The 22,465-nt window shown below is 35.1% G+C and overlaps 2 protein-coding genes across 2 annotated transcripts; both read right to left on the bottom strand.

Annotated features, from left to right (window-relative positions):
• Nucleotides 1-10,923: 10,923 nt before the first annotated feature.
• Nucleotides 10,924-14,183, bottom strand: LOC131625115 (1-aminocyclopropane-1-carboxylate oxidase homolog 1-like). The gene is made up of 2 exons (XM_058896007.1): nt 13,173-14,183; nt 10,924-12,948 (listed from the first exon to the last, which is right to left on the bottom strand). The coding sequence occupies exons 1-2, from the start codon at nt 13,715-13,717 to the stop codon at nt 12,369-12,371; spliced, it is 1,125 nt and encodes a 374-aa protein (XP_058751990.1). The 5' UTR covers nt 13,718-14,183; the 3' UTR covers nt 10,924-12,368.
• A 481-nt stretch (nt 14,184-14,664) lies between these two features.
• Nucleotides 14,665-16,678, bottom strand: LOC131625116 (nitrile-specifier protein 5-like). Its single transcript, XM_058896008.1, has 2 exons — nt 16,520-16,678; nt 14,665-15,896 (listed from the first exon to the last, which is right to left on the bottom strand). The coding sequence occupies exons 1-2, from the start codon at nt 16,547-16,549 to the stop codon at nt 14,949-14,951; spliced, it is 978 nt and encodes a 325-aa protein (XP_058751991.1). The 5' UTR covers nt 16,550-16,678; the 3' UTR covers nt 14,665-14,948.
• Nucleotides 16,679-22,465: the final 5,787 nt, after the last annotated feature.

Raw genomic sequence — 22,465 nt, forward strand, 5'->3', positions numbered from 1 at the left:
GATGTCTTGAAAGCAGCATATCAATCCAGGATGGATGATGTGGCTTTCATAAATCTATGGAGGATTTTCAGAAGAAATATGGATTCTATGTTTCTGGAGCTTCAGAAGAAGTGTGTAGCAATAGCCCCAGGCCCTCGCAAGATTCTCAGACCTTATGAAGACTTTTGGCATAGTCGTCTTGGAGGCAGGCATTGTTTTGAAGAAAAAGCTTTTGTTGATGAACTAGCAGAAGCTTCAAAAGCTGAACAAGAAGCACACTCTTGGGAGATTGTTGTGTGGAAGCCTAAGTTTCCTGTTCTGACTGAAGATTCCCAATGGCTATTCCACTGGCTTAGGGCAAATTCTTCTGAGCAGGCTCCTACCATGGTTGTTCCTGAGGCTGTCTATCATCCAGTCGATGCTGCTCCCATTCCTCCAAAGAATCTGGATGAGATTCTTCAGGCCCTGGAGAATGGAGTTTCTGATCTTCCTACTCCAGAATATGATGAAGATGCTTCTATGGAAGAAGATGATGCTGAGAATCAATCTTCTGAGAAAAGTCCCGTTCCGGAAACTCAAGAAGATGTTCTTACATTGGATGCTTCTGCTGGACATGCTATTCCACTGAATGCTGGTGGTGAAACTTCTGGTGAATCCTCTCGTCTGGAGAAGACTTTGGAGGTTCTTCAAAAGAATCAAGAAGTTCTTGCTTCTCGCTTGGATAAGCATGATCAAGCACATGAAGAATTCAGAGACTTCATGAAGAAGCAAAATGAAAGCACTGCTGGGATTCATGACATGCTGGCCAAGATTATGTCTAAGCTAGGCTAGTCGTAGTCTTTTGTGTCTTAGTTGTCTCCTTGTTCTTGCATCTGTCTTCTTGCATCTCCTTTTGTATCTTCTGATAATTCTTCTGATTAAATCAATGAAAATTATCTTCTCTTCTCTCATATTGTTTGTTTGTCATTTGAATCTTTTATGCTTTTTGATGTTATGACAAAAAGGGGGAGAAATGTGATAAATGATCTGATTTATATTATCATTTGCTGGGAGTAAGTCTCCACATTTCTAACAGAATTTGCAAGTTCTATGTCTTTGAGTGTTTTGCAGGATTGAAGACATTCTAAAAAGCTCAACTTGAAAAGCAAAGACATGGGGAAAAGCAATTCTATATAGAAACAAGCTCATGGAAATTGAAGCAAGCTGAGTGCTGTGAAGCTTCAAGATCAGAAGCAAGAAGGAAGAATGTTCTGATATTATTGTGATAGAATATGCTCTAACACATTCTTACTCCTTATATGTTCTGATACATTTGTTCTATGTGCTCTGATACATATTTTATGCTCTGATGCATTTTATGTGTTCTGATACATAATATATGCTCTGAAACATATTTTATGTTCTGATTCATTCATGTTCTGACTTTTGTTGTTTAGTTTGTTCTGAAACATTCAGGATGTAGAGATGCTCTGATGATGCTCTGGTACATTCAACAATGTTCTGATACAATCTAGCATGCAATGATTCAAGAAGAAATTCAAAGCTCTGAAGCTGTCCTATGGAAGCAAGAAGAAGAAGCTCTGAATGTTCTGAAGATTCTAAGCATATGTGATCGTCTAAACTGAAATGGAAAATACTCAGGGAAGTCCTTTATTTATAAATTTCTTCTAGTATTTATTTCAGGGGGAGATTATTTATCTCAGGGGGAGATTGTTAATCTCAGGGGGATACATATTCACACACTATGTTTATATGCTTATGCTATAACTGTGTAATTGTCTTTAGCCGTCTCATATTCTGATTGCAGATCCATTTCATTTATATATGTTTTTGTCATCATCAAAAAGGGGGAGATTGTTAGAACAAGATTTGTTCTGATCAATATTCTTAGTTTTGATGATAACAATGTATATGAATTTTGCTTGAGATAATGTGGTACTCTAATTCTATGCAATTTCCATTTCAGGAAATATATAAAGAGTATGCACAAAATCAGCGCAAGAAGCACTGACTCAGAAGTTTCAAATATGCAACATCAGAACATTCTCTCGCAAGACATCAGAAGATGGTCAAGCAGAATCAGAACATGGTCTATTGAAGCATCAGAAGAACTTGAGATCAGAAGCAGAAGCACTGAAGTTCTCATGGTATCACGCTAGAAGCACTTCAAGGTCAGAAGACAAGAAGATGCTCTGCACCAAGCTGTTTGACTCTGATGATATTCAAACGTTGTTTACACAAACATCAGATCAGAAGCAAGTACAAGATGGCAGGCTGCGCTGACTGACAAAAGGAACATTAGAAGCTATTAAAGGCAACGTCAGTAGACACAGCAAAAGCAAGGCTCGAGGTAGTTGACAAAAGAGTGAAACATTAAATGCAATGTTATACGGATCACGCAATGCATTAAATGCTCCCAACGGTCATCTTCTCAAACGCCTATAAATAGAAGTTCTGATGAGAAGCTGAATACAACACTTTGCACAAACATACAGAAACACTGTCAAATTCTAAAAGCTCTCAAACTTCATCTTCAACCTCACTTCATTACTGTTGTAATATCTTAGTGAGATTAAGCTTAAACTTAAGAGAAAAATCACAGTTGTGATAATAGCTTTTTAAGAAGCATTGTAACTCTTATAAGAATTTGTTTAAATTCATTTGTAAGAACTAAAGGAGATCAAGTTGTGATCGGATTCTCTAGAAAGTCTTAGAGGGTATCTAGGCATTGTGTTCCTAGAGTGATCAGGTTGTGATCAGAATACTCTAGAAGACTTAGAGGTTATCTAAGTGGAAAACCATTGTAATCTTGTGTGATTAGTGGATTAAATCCTCAGGTGAGGTAAATCACTCCAAGGGGGTGGACTGGAGTAGTTTAGTTAACAACGAACCAGGATAAAAATCATTGTGCAAATTGTTTGTATCTTAAGAGTTTTAAAACTACACTTATTCAAACCCCCCCCCCCCTTTCTAAGTGTTTTTCTATCCTTCACATGCTGGAAAAAAATTCTAGGCGTGGAAAATCTAATAGGCTATACAAAAAATACGATATTTATTTTTACTGATATTTTAAAAAAATATGATGCGTGACAAAATTTATCGGTTTTTTTAAAAAATCAGAATATTGGATTTTTTTCAATACCCCTGAAAAATTCAATAGTCTTGGTTTTCAACGATTAAGATTTTGCCGACTTTTGTATGGTTTTGATTGCACCAACCGTTTTATGTAGTCCATAACACCTATGAATGTCCAACTTTGGTATCTCGCATATGTATACTTTAATGATGTAAAATCTCTTGTTGATTATAGGCTCATAGAGGACATCTCTCTTGATGTTTTAAAATCTAAATTAAAATCTAAATTGGATAATCTCTTGCACCACACCGACAACAGAAAGGTAGTTATAATTGAGTATTGTTCACCATTGATTGATAATGAAGGGAAGATTAGGTTCAGTAATTTTGAGCTGAAGAAGGATGAAGATGGCATTGTTGACGATGTTAGATCTAAACAATGTATCAATGCCCCCCAAATGACACAACAAGGACTGGGTTAGGAATACCCTAAAAATTACACAAACTAGCTCATACACCTCTTAGATAAATATTTAGGCATCGAACTCTCTCGTTTTTTTTTTAAAGAAAAGATATTTTATTCACCAAAAAAACAATAATACAGTGGTGATTTATAGATCCACCCACAAGTAAGAGGCCTATAACATCAATTAGCCTATGTAATTCCTAAGTTTCGTAAAGTTCCAACATCTATAAACTATACAATCTATGATATCTTGTACATAATCACTATAACTTATATGTTTGTAAACTATATCATTCCTTCTCTTCCAGATACCATACACCGCTTCAGTAAATGCCACTTTCAATAGTTTTGCTTTAGTCCGTTTCTTGGAAGAAGCATGGAGAACCCACTTCAATTCCTCTTGCCATTTCATCGAACTCTCTCATTGCAGATAACCCAAAAAAATGGTTGTGTCATCAAACTCTCGATGCACTTTATGGTTTGCATAAGGTGTTTATATGACATTGTCTATTGTTAGTGCATCTATCCTCTACAAGTACCGCCCGAATGAAAACTTATGTCCCATTATCTGGTAGGTCGTGGCAATCCATCAACGATAGGACCACAATCACAACTGTCATAAATGGATGGGAAATGCTCGTATATCCACTACGCAAGAAGAAGAAATTACATATATAAAATGTCTTTGATGAATACGAATTAAATAAATAAAACATAATAAATATTCATACCTGAAATAGACTCATATAACCGGCAAGTAATCTTATCACACTGAGAGTCACCTCACTAAGGGTAGTATATAATATCACCAAAGCGCCATAACCCTATGCCCAGTCAAGATGTGCAAAGTCACGAAACAAGGATATGTATATGGCATCAATGTATACATGAAACCTATCCGACATGATTGTATATCCTATAAGATGCAACATGTATACCCTAGCAGATGCCTCATATATAGAGTGATCCACCATATTCTTATACATTTTCGGTAGCCAAGAGAGACGGGAGTGAGCACTCATGATAGCTCTAAACTCATCCAATACCAACCTCGGTGTGACCCCCAGGAACAGTTCAGCCAACATTCACTAATGGAAGATGAAAGGATGGTGTCTATGTTGGATATGTGACTTCAAATACAATATGTCGTGAATTGTGTGGTTCAAAAAAATTGGATCCTTGTTTAAGGGGATTGAGTTGGATCTAAGTGTGGAGACTTGTACCTAGACTATTTTTAAAAATATCTCTTTCAATTTGTTTTATAGATCAATCAAATTTTAATGAAAATGGTAGTTTATGCTATTGAATCAAAAACAAAATTGATAAGCCAAGAGTGTACCGGATGATTGTACTTTTCCGATGTTGCATGATTGAGTTCATCAAAGTTTAGGATTTATAAGGAAACATCTATTATTGCAATTATTGGATCTTACAACGCGACGCATGAATCTACTCTAAACTACATAATTTGATCCATTGAGCTTTTGAATCACGGTTACAGAGTTGAAGCCATCACTAGCTTGAACATAAAAAAATAGTGTCTAAGTTGTGGTTTAATAGGTTGAGCAAGTGTTGTTCTTGACGCCGCGAATGAAGATTTGGAAAAATGATGAAGAACAATGTTGACAAATTGGTGTGTATGGCAAAATGAAAGAATTTTTTGTTACAACTTTTGCATAAGTTGATAATACCATAAATAAGAAGAATGTATAAATTAACGGTGAATCAAAGTTGAAAATTGAGAATCAATGGTTGCAAAATCCTAAACTTCAGCAACGTTAACTAACCCATCAGAGTCAACGGTGTTTGCAAAAATTCATAACCAATTTTAAAACGGAGTTTGAATAATAGGTCAACGATGCACACGTTAGTTAACTTAAAGGACTCACTTATAGCAAAAAAAACTTAAAAGACCGCCTTATTATAATAAAATAACTTAAAGGATCCTTGGTATAATTCTGCCCACTTAATTTTGAAGTTTTTATTGATTTGAACCATAACCAGGGCCGAGGGTCGGTTCAAGGGTCGTAGCCAAGGCCAAATCTTCAACTATCAACTATATATCCATTAATAAAAGATACATGGTGTCTTTAAGTTTAAAATTATTTACATTTATAAAAGGTTAAAATAATAAATAATTAATTTTTCAATTAATTCACTATACTTCAATCAAATGTTGTCATGTGTCAAGTTTCTACTTAACACTTTTTTAACTTTCATTTTTTTCCTTCACTTTCCACTCATTCACTCACCATTTCATTCTTCTTTCAAATTTGATTTTTTTTTCTCTTTTCATTTCATTATTTTATCTTTTTTACCCTTTTCATAATTACTAATTTATTTTTTATTTTTCAGATCTATCAACAATACAAATGAAGTATAAAAAAACATGAAGTAGTAAAAAAAATGAACAAAAGAACACAGATAAATACAAATTTATATTTTACACTTTTTAATATTAATTTATTTTTATTTTTCAGATCTATCAGCAATGTAAATAAAGAAACCAAAAAAAAAATACATGAATAAAGAAATAAAAGAACAAAAGAAAACATGTGAGTACAAACAAATAAAATAACTGAGTTAAAAAGTCACAAAATTTAAATATAGATAAATCTAATTCATTTTATTGTTTTTTAAAGGCTAATATTGTTTTCATTATATTTATAAAAAGAAGACATGTTTTATTTTTATTTTTTTTAAATGTTATAATGTACAAGTAGACAAAATAATTGTATAAATTTTTTTTAATTACCAATAAAATAAAGTGTTTTTTACACTTTTATGCATATTAAAAATTATTTATAATATAATAATATGTAGAATTATTGTATATGATTATTATACTAAATAATTGTTGGTGTATAAATATATACAATGTTAGCGTTTAATTTTATATTTATTACATATTTAATCAATTATATTTATTTATTATTATTATTGCAAATATTAATTAATCTATTTTTAAATTTTAATAAAATTAAAAATTTATTTTTCTAAATTAGATAATACTCGATAGTCGTGCACACAACTAACTTTCATTTCACAGATCACTTTCGGCAAAATAACATTCTATAAAAGAAAATTCATTTTTAAGATCCATTGTATAATCAATGTATCTAGTTTATAAACAGACCAAATACACTGATTATTCAATGAACCTAAGAAATTGATTTGTCTCTTATAAAAAAGAACAAAGATAGTATTAACAATTATCTTTATTTGAGACAAAAAATTCTTATTTTAAAATGTTAAAATTTCTCTTTATCTCACGGGTCACTATCAATAAAATATCTATTTTATTTTAATTAACAATTATCTTTATTTGTGATACAGATTTTTTATTTTTAAATGTCAAAATTTCTCTTTTTCTCACGGATCACTATCAACAAAATATCTATTTTATTAATAAGTAACAATTGTCTTTATTTGAGACACAAAATATCTCGTACGGTGTGCACGTATATCTTACTAGTTAAATCTCAAAATCAACCTCAAAAATTTGAATTATAAATAGGCTTTCAAAAAATTAAAATTATTAATACATATATAAAATGACAAATTTATATATCCTAATAGTTAAGTTGAGTTGGTAAAAAAGAGACCGACCCCCTTAAACTTTTGGTCTTTAATTTAGAAAATTTCTTTAGCCACCTCCTTATGGGGGTCACCCCCAGCGAAAATCCAAAAATACCCCTGCTTCGGAAATGAACTTCCGAAGCGCTTTTTTTTTAAAAAAATTTCCATAATTCGGAAGTGCATCTCCGAAAACACTTCATGGGGGGTGTCTTCGGAGATGAACTTCTGAAAACACCTCATGGGGGTGAATTCGGATGTTCATTTCCGAATTATGCAGAAACTGTGTTTTTTTTTATGTTTTTTCTTAAACAGTCTCGCATTTTAATTAAACGCAAACGGCAAATAAAATAAGCGACATATAAACAGAAAGTACTAATATGATAAATAAAATCCAAAAACACTGTGCGAAAGATACAATCCGAAATCAAAACAAAACAAAACAAAACACGTCAAACAAAACAAAAACACGTTATTCTGCCCGACGAGCGTTACAAAATACACATCAAACAAAACAAAAACACATTATTCTGCCCGACGAGCGAACTCCTCCGAATGAAGATACTGATACCAATCCTCATCCCACTCAGTCTCAGAACCATCATCATCAACCACGACTCTCACGCCAGATAGTTGAGCTTAAGCATCCGGGCCCCGGGCCCCCTGGGAACGAGAAGTAGAGTCGGTCGAAACCTTCTTCTTCTCCTTCACCTCCTTCACTCCGCGAGAGCACGAAGTAGAGTCGGTCGAAACCTTCTTCTTCTCCTTCACCTCCTTTTTTCCCTTAGCGCCACCCATTCCTGCGTAAAAATGAAGAAAGAAAGGTCCATGAGACCTCCTTTTATAAAAGAAGAAAGGGGACAAAAACGCTTGGGAAACGGACAAGTCATTAAAGAACAAAGGAGGTGAAGCAGAACGCATGCACACAAACTTCAAAGAAACAGGCACAATAAACAAAGGCGTTAAAAATAAAGTACTTGCAAATTAAAACGGACACTCCCTACCCTGTGTAGCTGACGCAGTCTGGGTCTCCCTACCCTGTCTGATGCGTGCTGGTTGGTTGTCTGACATGTTCCTGTAAACAATTGAAATCGATTAATATGCAAGACAAAATAAAAAACTAAAAAATTTGAACTTCTGATACAATTCGGAAGTTCATTTCCGAAAACTGGGATGGAGGTGTTTTCGGAAATGAACTTCCGAAACATCCCTGCGATGGGGTTTTCTGAAACTTCCATGGCAGACCCCAAAATCAAACATAAAACCAATTCAAAAAGCTTCTAAACAACCTAAATACTACTAACAACCAGTCCATATATCATTTATGCAATTGAAACCCTAAATAACATGCATTTGAATAATGAATCTAACAAATTTAAAACTTACAAATTGAGTGATTTGTGGGCTTTTGAATGTTGTATAGCAATGTGATTGGAGCCTTGGTGCAGCCTTGGAAGTGTGTTTGCACAAATTTTCGCCTTTGTTTGTTTTTGATTTGAGTTAGGGTAAATGAATGGGGGAGGGGAGTGTTTTAATAAATCTGCAGAACGCGCAGTATTTCGGAAGTTCACTTCCGAAATGCTGTTTTCGGAAATGAACTTCCGAAATAAGACAATTTTTTCAAAAAAAAAAAGGCGTTTTCGGAGATGCATCTCCGAAAACACCTTTTTCTTGCATTTCGGAAATGCATTTCCGAAGTCAGGGGTAGTATGGGGTTTTCACCAGAGGTGGACTAGAAGGTAGGGAGGTTGGCAAAGAAATTCTCTTAATTTAACTATAAAAATTAATATTTTTTAATATATTTTAAAAGATTCACTTTAAAAGTGGCTTTAGGCCTCACAACAGAGTGGGCTGGCCCTGACCACAACCACGACGAAATTTGATGTTCTCTAACAAAATATCAAAGTAATATACTTCTTGAGGTTCACACCACCATTCCTTGATTTTTTATTATCGTTCCAACAGTTTTTTGTTGTCTTATTTGAGTTTCTTTCTTAGTGATATGTTGGCCCTCGTATTACTCATACATGTCATTCTATTATTGCACTTCTTGCCATCAAGGATTGGAAATGTGTTTGGAAGGTCATTACCACCAAGTCATCTTTACTGAAGAAAGTTCCTAAATTTGTGTTTTCTACGCACTCAAGAACCGGACTTAAGTAACCAAATCTGCACAATTTTTGTTGGTCTACAAGAAATGGGGGAAAGAGAAAAATAAAGAGAGAATTGAAAGAGATCAAAGTAGTTAATGCATTCAATTAAGCTTGATAATCATGCAATCATTAAGTTACATCATTTATATAATATATGAACATATTATTAACCAAACAAACTTCTAGTTAGTAGTGACACATGTATGTAACGAGTATATTAACTAACTCTTAAACAACCTAGGACTGAGTTAACTAACAATTAAGTGATTGATAGAGTTTCAAGAGTTTATCAATATGTTTATAAAAATAAACATTTTGCTTTTTTATGTACCAACCTTACATCCAAGAATATGAATCTAAAGACTACATGCAATTTGTTCATAATGTTAATAAAAGAGAAGAGATTATAGGGTTTCTATTAGAATAACAAAAGTCTGTAGAATAAATATTACAATAAAATATAAATATTAGACAATATAAAAAGACTAAACTACCCATATTAATATATGTTATTAAATAATAATAATATCTAATATCTCCCCTCAAATTTATGATGCATTAATAGGAATTATCGAGAGTTTGTCAATCTAAAAACCGAAATGTTTAATGGAATATGTCTTCGTAAACAAATCACCAATCTGCAAAGAGGAAGAGATAAATGGTAGAGTAATTGTTCTATGCTGAATATGGTGATGAGTGAAATGACAATCAATCCTAATAGACTTTGTACGTTCATAAAATACTGAGTTGTGAGCAATTTGAATACACTTTTGTTATCATAATACATGTGGGTTGCTAAAGAAAGAGCAACACCCATATCCAAAAGTAGGGGTGACAAACAGGCATGCCCGCCCCGTTTAGGTCCACCCCGCAAAAGCCCGCGAAAAAATGGGGCGGGGCGGGGCGGACATATTTGAGAGTGCGGGTCTAAAACCTTGCCCCACCGCGCAAAAAAGTGCGGGCGGGGCGGAGAAAGCCCGCGGGCATTGGACCTTTTAGGCCTAAAAATAATAAAAATGTATAAAAAACTCATGCCCGCAAAAGTCTGCAAAAATGGGGCGGGGCGGGGCGGACACATTAAAGGGAGCGGGCCTAAAACCTTGTCCCACCCCGCGAAAAAATGCGGGTAAAACGGGCTTTCCCCGCGGGCACGGCCCGTTTTGCCACCCCTATCCAAAAGTACCCACGCAACCAAAAAATTTCAGTGGTGGTGGATGTCATAGCGCGATACTCAGCTTGTGTAGAAGAGCGGGATATAGTATCGTGTTTCTTATTTTTCCAATAAATAAGAGAGTCTTCAAGAAAGATACAAAAACATATGGTAGACTTACAATATATGGAGTCACCAACCCAATCAGTGTCAGAATTCGAAGCATGTCACTCTACTTAAGACGATGACGGAAATAAAAGGCTCTGAAACTGGGTTCCTCGAAGCTAACAAAGAATGTGAAGAACATATTTCCAATATACTGTATTGGGAGAGACAACAAATTGACTAACAACATGAACAACATAAGCAATATCAGGTCTGGTAATCGTAAGGTACACCAGAAAGTCAAGCAAAGTGCGATACAAAGTGGTATCTAGTAGAGGAACACCATCAGAGGGAGCATATTTCACATTCAAATCAAGAGGACTATTAGCTTCTCTAGTATCAGAAAGTCAAGCTTGTTCAAGGATGTTGGCAATATACTTAGATTGAGAAAGTAGGTAGCCTTTAGGAGAGTAGGCAACTTCAATCCCCAAGAAGTAACAAAGAGTACATAAATCATTCTTCTCAAATTGTTTGGCTAATTATAATTTTAAATCACCAATCCCATTAACATCATCACTTGTAATTATCATATCATCAACATATAAAGAAATTAAAATAAGACCATGAGAGGTGGTTGGGACAAATAAAGTTGAATCATGATCACTATAGTAAAACCAAGAGATGTGATAATAGTGGCAAACTTCTCAAACCCAACCCATGGAGCTTGTTTCAAACCATATAGAGCTTTCTTCAACTTACACACTTCCCCGTGATTATAAGAAACACATGGAGAATATACCATATAGACTTCCTCGTGAAAATCACCATTTAGAAAAGCATTGTTAATATATATTTGAGAAATATTCCACAGCGAATCGACGAAACTCCAATAAGAGTCCGAATAGTGGTCATCTTGGTCATTGGAGCAAAGGTTTCTTTATAATCCATATCATATTATTGAGAGAATCCCTTAGCAATAAGACATGCTTTGTAAAAATCAAGTGAGCTATCAAACTTAGTTTTGATTTTGTATACCCAACAAGATTCAATAGCATGTTTTCTAGGAGAAAGACTTACTAACTCCCAAGTATTTGTCTTGTGTAAAGCGGAGAATTCTTCTATCATAGTCGGCTGCCAAAGAGGGTCAAGTATAACATATTTATTTGAAGAGGGCTCAGACAAACTCTGAATAGATGTTAGAAAAGAAGAAAAAGAAGCACGGTACGTGGAATAAACAAAATCAGGCAACTGAGTAGACTTACAATAACGAGACAGATAACGATGCTTCATCTTTTTTATCTGTGGATTCAACAGAAGTTCCATCAACGTAACTCCACATCCTTTTTCCTTTCAAAAAAATTTTCACTACACAACTTCATTAATCATAATTTTGTCCATTGAGTTGAACACCAATAGATTGAAGAGGATCATCTTTTTCACTAGCCACTACTACTTTTCTAAGAAATTAAAATTCAAATAAATTCAAACTCAAAACCCAAATGAAACTCTATCAAATTTTTTGTATAGAGAGAAAAAAAGAAAAATCATAAACACAAAATTGACGAGACTAATCAATTGAATAAGTAAGAAAACAAACTGTAACAACAAAGTCATAAGAGATTTTTTTACTGTCACAAATATCTCATTGAGTCAACCGAACCCTTTGATACTATATTAACAAAAGAGAATGGATTTTAAGATTTTCATTAAAATAACAAAAGTATATAAAATAAAAATTACAACAGACTATAAATATTAGATAATATAAAAAATAAAAATAAAAACTAAATTACCTTAGTTTTCCAAATTACCTTTACTAATATATAATGTTAAATAATAATAATAATATTCTCTAATGCATAAATCACAACTTGTAGGGTGATAGTGCAGAAACTCCAATACCATTTGCAAAACGATGAGCCAAAAACTCTTTGAAAGAAATATCTCTGTATATTGGTGGAACTTCTTTAGATAACAACTCTTTGATTGGACCAATAACTTTTTCCATATACTCAGGTGAATGATCTTGAGTTCTAAAAAGAGATGCAACTGAAATTCTTGGGCCTATATGGTTTGCTAAAACTCTATGCTCAACACTTTTGAACTTGTCATTACTCACAAGCTGTAAAAGATCTCCAATGTTGACTACAAGAGCTCCATGAATGGGAGGCACATCAATCCATTGATTGTCATGAAGAACTTGTAGACCACCAATTTGATCTTGCAAAAGTATTGTAATAAAGCTAGCATCTGTGTGTTTGCTAGTGCCTATGGTTAACTCTGGCTCCGGACATGGTGGATAATAGTGACATACATGGAAAAAACTTTCAGCGCCGCCTATTTCTTTAAGGCGGGGACGATTAAGGCCAAGAGCCTCCGACAATAACTCGTACAAAGAAGAACCAAGTGCCGTTATTTCTTTTGAGTATTCAATCACAATATCTCTGCAAGTAAAACATGGACAATATATAGACCAGATAAATTGTTTATTGTTCATGAATCTAAAAAGTAAACTTTTTCTTATAAATAGGACCAGAGAAAGTACTTCCTTTCTATGAAACACTGGCACTGATACAAATATTGGATATGATATCCTCGAAGACATTAATCTGATGTGTCAGTGCTAGTTAGATCTATCGTTTACTCATAAAGTACTATTACGACAAACCTGCAAATTGCTGGAAGTTCTTCAACTTTAGGAGGATGAGGTGCCATGAAAAATCCAATAGTATCCCTCCAATCAGCAGATGGGTCTTGGTAAAGAGTAAAATTGGAAAGATAAACAACTTTTTTAGTGAAATCGCGAGTGTAATACTCTTTCCTCACCTTGGCATCTTGTTGGTGGAATCTACAAATTCCTTTGACCATCTCATCCAAAACATGTGTTGGAATTCCATGATTTGTAACTTGAAAGAATCCCCATTTCTCAGAAGCATTTTGAACTTTTCTCACAACTTCGTCTCGCAAAACAGGATCATCATGGATTCCTGTTAAATCAATTGTGGGGATACTAAGGTTTGAGTTTGATTCACTGACTGAAAAATCATGAATATTAGATTGATCATGATAGAACATATGTGGAACTTTTGTTACTCCATTTTCTATTAGTCCTTGGACACCAACCTTTGACTCATCAAATTTTTTTAGTTCACTTTTTCTGTCATAGATTGGAGAATTTTCTGCTAAATCATCACTTGTGATTGTAGCCATCATAACAATTTGAGGTAGTCTCTGTGATAATTTTGAAATGAAAGAAACTTTGATGGGTTCAAAACAAAGTCAAAGGGATTGAAGAGGAGTAGGTGAAAGGAAGAGCTATCTTTGTTTGTTTCCTAGGATCCTTTGCATAAAAGGACAACTGAATTATTGTCATAACTTGGATTTAATAAAGCAACTAGATATTTGATTCCAAAAATCTATGCCATCTAATAATCAAATCAAATTCTTATTATACTTGATTCAAAAGGTAGGGACTAAAATATAATTTTTATATTAAGGGACTAGGTTGCAAATTTTGAAAAATTGTTGGAACTGAATGAAGATACTCTCACCTGTAGAAGATCCCTAATGTTGACCACTAGAGCTCCATGAGTTGGAGTTACATCAATCCACTGATTATCATGAAGAACTTGTAAGCCACCAATATGATCTTGCAGAAGTATGGTAACAAAGCTAGCATCTGAGTGCTTGATAGTTCCTATGGTTAACTCATTTCTTTAAGGTGAAAGAAATGAAGGGCAACAGCCTCTAATAGTAACTCATACAAAGAACTTTTTTCACAACTTCATCTCTCAAAACAGGATCATCATGGATTCCTGTTAAGCTAATCGTAGGGATACTGATCTTTGAAGTTGAATCACTAATTGAAACATCATTGAGAATAGATTGTTTACAATGGAACTTCTGTTACTCCATTTTCTTAGTCCTTGGACACCAATCTCTAACTCATCTCTAACTCATCGAATCCTTTAAGTTCACTTTTCCTGTCATAAATTGGAGAATTTCCTGCTAAATCAGCATCTGTGATTATGGCCATCATAATATTTTGAGGTTACTATATGTGCATTAGTTTTGTATGAAATAAAGGTTGATGGATTCAAAACAAAGGTTGAAGAAGTGTAGTTTGGAAGGAAATGAAATCAATGTTTCATAAGAAGCTCTTCATAAAAAGACAGCTAAATATTGTCATAACTTGGATTTAGTAAAATAACTAGATAAGAAACATTTCTTGTCAGCCCTTATATATCTGAGCTCATTTAACTAACAATATCATCACACACTTTTTGTTGTTTCCCTTTTATTCCAGCACACAAGTACATTCATAAACAAAAACATACATAAGTTCACATGCCATATTACCCTCATATCACAACAATATGCACCTACAATCCATCACACATAATGCAACTATGCTATTACATTACACCGGTTAATTATTCACCGACTAACTTTGAGCAAGAGCGAGATAGAAAATGTCATCAAGCCTGTCATTACTAGGAGAGTTGCCACCATATACCAATAATCCCTCTCGACCGCCTCGGGAAGCACTGGCGAATGCGCACCATCCACGCGGCCCAGGATGGCCACCGGATTCCACCTTATCGTCCAGCCTCGTCCATGATAATGTCTCTGTGTCTAATGCATAAACCTCGCCAGAAAATTGGCCAGCACCCATATGACCTTGGTCACTAGGGTCTATTTCCCCACCATATACAATTATATGTTTTCCAGACAAACAAGTTGAAAACACACTACGGGCCGTTGGTTTGAGCCCACCTGTTTCCACTTGGGCCCATGTTTTATGAGCCAGATCAAAGCAATGCACGTCATCGACTTCCATTCCTGCGAAGCCATAAACAACCCATATTTTTCCGTGGGAAACTGTTAGGCCCGGCCCACCTCTTCCCTTGCAAGCTTCACCGGGAGACGGAAATTCCACCCACTTGCCATCCACAACATCAAATGCCCATAAATCATTGAGCCTTCCAGCGACCCCACAGCCGCCAAAAACATACACATGTTGGTCATCAGCCGTTGTGGAATGGTAGCTCCGGTGAGGAGGCCCAATATCTCCACTTGAAACCAAGGCCCAAGTGTTGGTCTTAGTATCAAAAGAATAGAGTTCATTGAGTTCCTTGTGTTCAACATCTCTTCCACCAAACACATAGATGGTTTCTCCAACTGCAGCCATTGTGACGCCAACACGTGGCGGCGGGATGCTGCCTGATACATCAGCTACTGACCAAGTCAAGGTATCTAAGTCGTACACGTGTAACTTGTTATCAACGGGGACACGTGGCACAAACTCACCTCCAAATGCATAAACCTTTTGCCCTACTACAGCAATAGCATGAGAACTTCTTGCTCCTTGTGTGATCCCTCTTTGATCAAGCTGAAACAACATTTAAAAAAAATCTGAATAAATTTTACAGAAATCTTATTAATTTATAACATAGCATAAAAATAAGTATACCAATTTTCCAGAGTCATAAACATCATCTGTAGGGTCTAAGAGAAACTTTAAGAATATTATCTAGTACATTAAACTATTCAAGACTACAAATAGTGGTCAAAGATAATACAGATTTTTTCACCTCAAAATCAACCAATTAGGTCACTGTCGTCGTGTAAAGACGACTTCTACAGAGACCAACACAGATCATAGTTAGAACTTCTAACAATTCCATATTTTTGGCTTTTCACCATTGGATTAATCCAACAACTAACAATAGCAATAATAATTTCAAATCCTTTGTTTCATTGATAGAGGAAAATTCAACTCAAAAACTTGATTTTGACATTAATTATGCTATTGAAAACCTAAGTAGTCTATCACTATCAAAAAAAAATACCCCTAAACCAAAAATAAACCCCAATATTAAACAAAAATTACTGGACAAATTCAGTAAATCTTAGGTTCAATCACATGATTCAAAAAGCAAGAATAATTAATAGTAAAAAAGAATCTAGAAGCATAACAAAAAAAGATGATATAAAATAGGGTTGAAAACAGACCTTGACCCAATTGCCATGAAGTACTGCCATTGTTGGGATACAATTGTGTGGTTCAATGTGTTGTGGTGTGTATGGGGATGTGATAATATATAAAGGTGGTTGATTGATGATTAGTTTAATTCAGTGATTGTTGCACTAGTTACACACTCTTAACGTACGAAAGCGATGGAACGTTTTTATTTTTAACGAAGAGGATAAAGGAAAGAGATAAATAAACCATGGTGGAAAGAGAAAAATAATTTTAAAAAAATATGATAAAAAAAAGTTTTACTGTAGAAAAATAGTTTTCAGTCCATTGATTATAGAAAAATAGCTTAAATTTTAAATTTTATGATTCTGTTTCAGGTGTTATGCAATCTCAAATATGATTGTTGGTTAATTATAATATAATATTAAAATCTGTTTTATCCTCGAGTAGATTCGGATCATGCCTTGAAACGGCCTAAATCATGCCTTGTGTTGTAGTATATAGTATATATTCTATCACAAGTTGTTTGTCACAATACCACATACATGAATTCGATTTGTTTATTATAGAGTTCCATCGAGAAAAGCAAATAAAATATAGAATATTTTACTTGAACTCTTAGTCATCCTGCAAAATTTCAATTATGTCTTTTGATTTCGTAGATACACCTACGAAAACACTTTTTAAAAAAAAAAAATTAGTTTTTTCCGTAGGTACATCTACGGAAGTGTTAAAATTAGTGTTTTAAAAATCGGACCGAATATTAAACAGGTGAGGGTGTTGGGTCACTGGTTGAACTGTATGACTAAACCAGATTAAACTAGATAATTCGATTGAATAGACCGGTCGTTATAACAAAACTATATAGGTATAAAACATGTCGAATAGGATGATTCAGTCTCTACAATATATAATTGGCACTTAAATTTTTAAAAAATATCATATCATAAATAAATCCACAAGTTGATAATTTAAATTCAAATCTTAAACATAGGTATCACACATAAAAAAAATAGTATAAAATTACAAAGTATATTTGCAAACAAAATTTAATCGCAACATAATCTAATTGAATAATTTATAGTAAAATAACTTCATTGTCTACTGAATTTAATTTTAAGGAAGAAAAAATTGTTTCAATGTTGGAATCTCCTTCTTCAATATCAAAATCATCTACAACAAAATCAGCCGCATCCGGAACATCTTTATTTTTATTTTCTATTTTTTTTAATTTTAATTTTTTATTAAAATAATCAAAACGACGTCGTTTTAATTTTTTAAAATTAAAAAAAAAAATTAAAAATGCATTTAAACCACCGGTTTAGGAAACTCGCTGGTTTTACCGGTTTACACTGGTTTTAACCGATTCACACTGGTTCAACGACATATCCGATCTTACAATTGAACCAGGCTGATTACCTGGCCGGTTCCTGGTTTGAACGGTCTGATCCAATTTTTATAACACTGGTTAAAAATATAGTGAACGTGTTTACCGGGAAAATTGGTAAACAAGCGCTAGTCTTTCAAAACTAAAAAACTTTTGGTAACTCGCAGGATCGACTAGATTGTTCCTATGACATGTGCTTTATATTCCAAATATTCTCATAGAAAGTAAAGAACAATTCGACATGAATTAAGTTCTTGTTTTGGAACTTGTTTAATATATGCAGATTTCGTTTAAGATAACATTGTAACTTGTAAAATAAATAATGTAAAAGCAATTGAAAGGTAAATTGCAATAATGTATATGACAAGAATATAAAATTCTTGAAATGTGAAAACTGTATAAAACTATAAAAAGGAATGTAAAAATGGTCTTTTATATGTACATTTTCATATTGACTTGTTTCTCACACACATGTACTTTAAGTAACTTATTGAGATTTTGTACCAAATGAACACCCTGAATCTAAACGCTAAGACTCCTATATATACTAATTTGAAATAACCGCTGCAATGGTCTTTCGATCTAAGATTGCCATGTTGCGCTTGGCATGTTTTCCTTATGCCTTGAAGCTCCACGCGTCCCTTTACACAACGGATCAAGGCAAAAAACGGTTATGTCTTCGTCCAGACTTAACTTCCTGTTGAAGGCTCGTTTCCGTCGAACTAAATATCAAAAAACTTAGAAAATATTTCTAAGTCCATGTTCAACAACTTTTCTTATCAAAAAGACGTTTCGACAAGCTTTCCTTAATCATGTCATCTTATCAAACATTCTTACCTTCCTAATATTCATTTGGTTTCCTCCAATAATAATGTGGTGTCGAAAATTCCAGGTAACAAATTGCCTCCCAAAAATGTCATTTTTGACATACCGAAGAAAAAGGCATTTTTTACCATTACTTTCGACGCCACGAGAACCTTTCATTTCACATGACGTCATAGTCATTATGACATTGTCCTCCAAAACTTCTTTTCAAACCTTGCGTGTAGATTTTTTACAATCATGATACTCCTAGGAACTAGAAGATCTTAGGTAGCTCAATAACTGCTACTACCCTCAGGCGAATCAAATGCGTGACATGCGTCCTGCTCAGTGGTCTCTCTCTCCCACTACTTGACGAAACTGTTCCAATTCAACACTTATAAATACCCATTTTCTCATCACTCCAACGTTCCTTTCTCTTTCCAAGTTTTCTGCAACCTCAAATCTTATAATCTTCATCTCTCTCATCTCCTTCAAAGCGTATTTTGCAATCTTCATGGCATCTTCTTCCACAACAACCGCCAAAAAGGATCAAGAAGGCAAGAAGAAGACGGGTCTACCTCTGGTTCACAAAATCTTGAGGCCTAAGGTCGTCAGAAATCAACAATACATCCCTAAGATGTTCGGCGAAGAACAACGCGTTATTTTCAAATCCCAGGTATTGCTTCCTATCTCTATAACTGCCAAAGTGCATGCAGTGCTAGGTCCTATACCCAATCCTTCAGTAGACCAAGAAAAACTTAAACATTTTTCCCACTTAAGATAGATATAAGCCTATAGGGAACATTCGAAAACCTAGATCCACAGACGAGGTTCATATTATCGAAAACCCACACCCAGGTTTCCAAGGCGATCCTTCGACAGATGAGCCCATTAAGTTAGGATTCATGAATAACGACTTTAGGGTTTTTCGATCTGCCCCTCTAACAAAAGTTGATGATTATTTAGCATGGATAGCAAAAATAGAGAAGAAGAATTCCCAATTCTAGCAAGATATGAGTATTTTCGATCTAATAGAGCTATCGAAGGTATAACCCACTTATTGTTCGAGTATGTTAGTTGCTACCATGTTCTTATGGGATAGCACGCACCAAACCTTTCATCTTCCTTGTGGAATGATGACACCCACCTTGTTCGACATAGCTACTATAGTCGGACTCAAACCTACTGGTAGAACTTTCGAACCCATATATCTGGCTGAGGATTCCATAGACTTTGATGTCTCTAGGGTCGCGTATAGTACTCATATCGAGTATTATCATGACAAGAAGACTGATGAATTATCCAATCGATAACATATCGCGTCTCTCACCCTATGGTTATGCCGCTACGTATTCTGTTCGAGATCCGTTCAGATAGCGAAGAAACTCAGCATCATTGCCAACCATCTCCATGCCGACCATAAATTGTGTTTGAGCGAGATGATCACAATCCACCTCTATGAGTCCTTTGGCGAAGGAGTTACCTACCTTAAGAACCCAAAACCCAAAGGAAACTTACTCTTTGCTTGGCCTTTCTAGCTGCTGCTTCAACTCTAGTTGAATGCTACTTTCGAAGCCTCTCTACCTTACCTCAGCCCCATCGATGCTGATTCTGAAGAGATAAAGAATAGAAGACTGGAATAGGTTTGTATAACCAATCCTTCAAATCCCTAAGATGTTCAGCGAAGAACAATGCGCTATATTCAAATCCCAAGTAGTGTTTCCTATCTCTGTAACTGTCAAAGTGCATGCAATGATAGGTCTTATACCCAATCCTTCAGTAGACCAAGAAAAACTTAAACATTTTTCCCACTTATGATAGATATAAGCTTATAGGGAACATTCGAAAACCTAGATCCACAGACGAGGTTCATATTATCGAAAACCCAGACCCAGTTTTCCAAGACGATCCTTGATAGATGAGCCCATTAAGCTAGGATTCATGAATAATAACATTAGGGTTTTTCGATCTGCCCCTCTGACAAAAGTTGATGGTTATTTAGTATGGATAGCAAAAATAAAGAAGAAGAATTCCCAATTCTAGCATGATATGGGTATTTTTGATCTAATAGAGCTATCGAAGGTAGAACCCACTTATTGTTCGAGTATGTTAGTTGCTACCATGTTCTTCTGGGATAAAACACATTAAACCTTTCATCTTCCTTGTGGAATGATGACACCCACCTTGTTCGACATAGCTGCTATAGTCGGACTTAAACCTACTGGTAAAACCTTCGAGCCCACATATATGGCTGAGGATTCCATAGACTTTGATGTTTCTAGGGCCGCATATAGTACTCATATCGAGTATTATCACGACAAGAAGACTGATGAAGTATCCGATCGATAGCATATTGTGTTTCTCGCCCTATGGTTATGCCGCTACGTCTTTTGTTTGAGATCCGTTCAGATAGCAAAGAAATTCATCATCATTGCCACCCAACTCCATGCCAACCATAAACTGTGTTTGAGTGAGATGATCCTAATCCACCTCTATGAGTCCTTTGGCGAAGGAGTTACGTACCTTAAAAACCCAAAACCTAAAGGAAACTTACTGTTGCTTGGCCTTTCTGGCTACTTCAACTCTGGTTGAATGCTACTTTTGAAGCCTCTCTACCTTAGCCCCATCATTGCTGATTCTGAAGAGATAAAGAATAGAAGAGTGGAATGGGTTCGCCTGTCTCAATTGACTCCCGTCGAAGAAGGATGAGACCTTCAGCAAATCTTCACTAACTTCGTGATGGTCTTCGCAAAGCGTCATAATTTTACCCCTTCTATGACTCCATTCACAGCCAAAAATATTGGACCTGAATGGTTCACGAGACAAATCCCTGCCCCCAAGAAGGAGCAAGCAGTAGAATCCTTCGATACTTGGGAATCATCCTTCTCCCCAAGAGTGATACCCCTGAGGCTTCGTCCATCGAAGAGCAACATCGTCTTGTTAAGTTATCAACCGAATCTTGTTGCTCAATAATTTGGTCTTATCTAAATCCTACCAAACCCGTCTTTGAAAAAAATGCCATCTCCTCCTCTGGAACATGAATCATACGGAGGAGCAAAGTAGTAATATCTTATCAAGATACTATGGTCGAATCAAGTTGGTTCCTGTAACTTACCAACCATGCTTCCTTCCTATCCACGAGTTTAATTATTGGTGGCACAACTACTATTCAAAAGAATTTCTAGATGTTGAAGGATTTACTAAGCATCTAACAAAAGCTTTTTACTCTATGCAGAATAAAGTCAAGAAAGGTACGTCGACCCAAATCAAGGAGATTCAAACTTTCCAGAAATACTTTAAAACTGTTTATAGGCCCAATGACTTGGGTCAAACCATCCGCGAAGCCGCAATTACTCTGAAGGACTGAGCTGCATTACGAACTAGCTTTTAACACGCATCCTCCAAAGTTACCTCAACTACCATCTGCCAATTTCGGTGTGGCTCTCAGCCCTCTATTTCTAGACTGGTTTGTTTGTGGGGACTTTATGAAAAACCTTCGCGAACAGTCGAAAAACATGCGCAACGGGTGTTTCCAACTAAGCACGCCTTAGACAATTTTAAAGGTCACCTTCATATTGGCCTATAACACATTCACGTGCTTTCTGCAATACTTGAAGGTGTGGACTGGAAGGTCCTCCAACTCAACTCTTTTCTTTCAAATTTCTATTTTAATTTCCGTGCTAACTCTTGTTTTTTCTTTTACAGCTACAAGGGTTCCAAAGAAGACATCTTCTGCTAAAGTTTCTATTGAGGCGAAGGTTGAAGAAGTCGAAAAGCCCACTGCGAC

This window comes from Vicia villosa, unplaced genomic scaffold (genome assembly GCF_029867415.1).
Source record: "Vicia villosa cultivar HV-30 ecotype Madison, WI unplaced genomic scaffold, Vvil1.0 ctg.000189F_1_1, whole genome shotgun sequence".
Taxonomy (NCBI): Eukaryota; Viridiplantae; Streptophyta; class Magnoliopsida; order Fabales; family Fabaceae; genus Vicia; species Vicia villosa.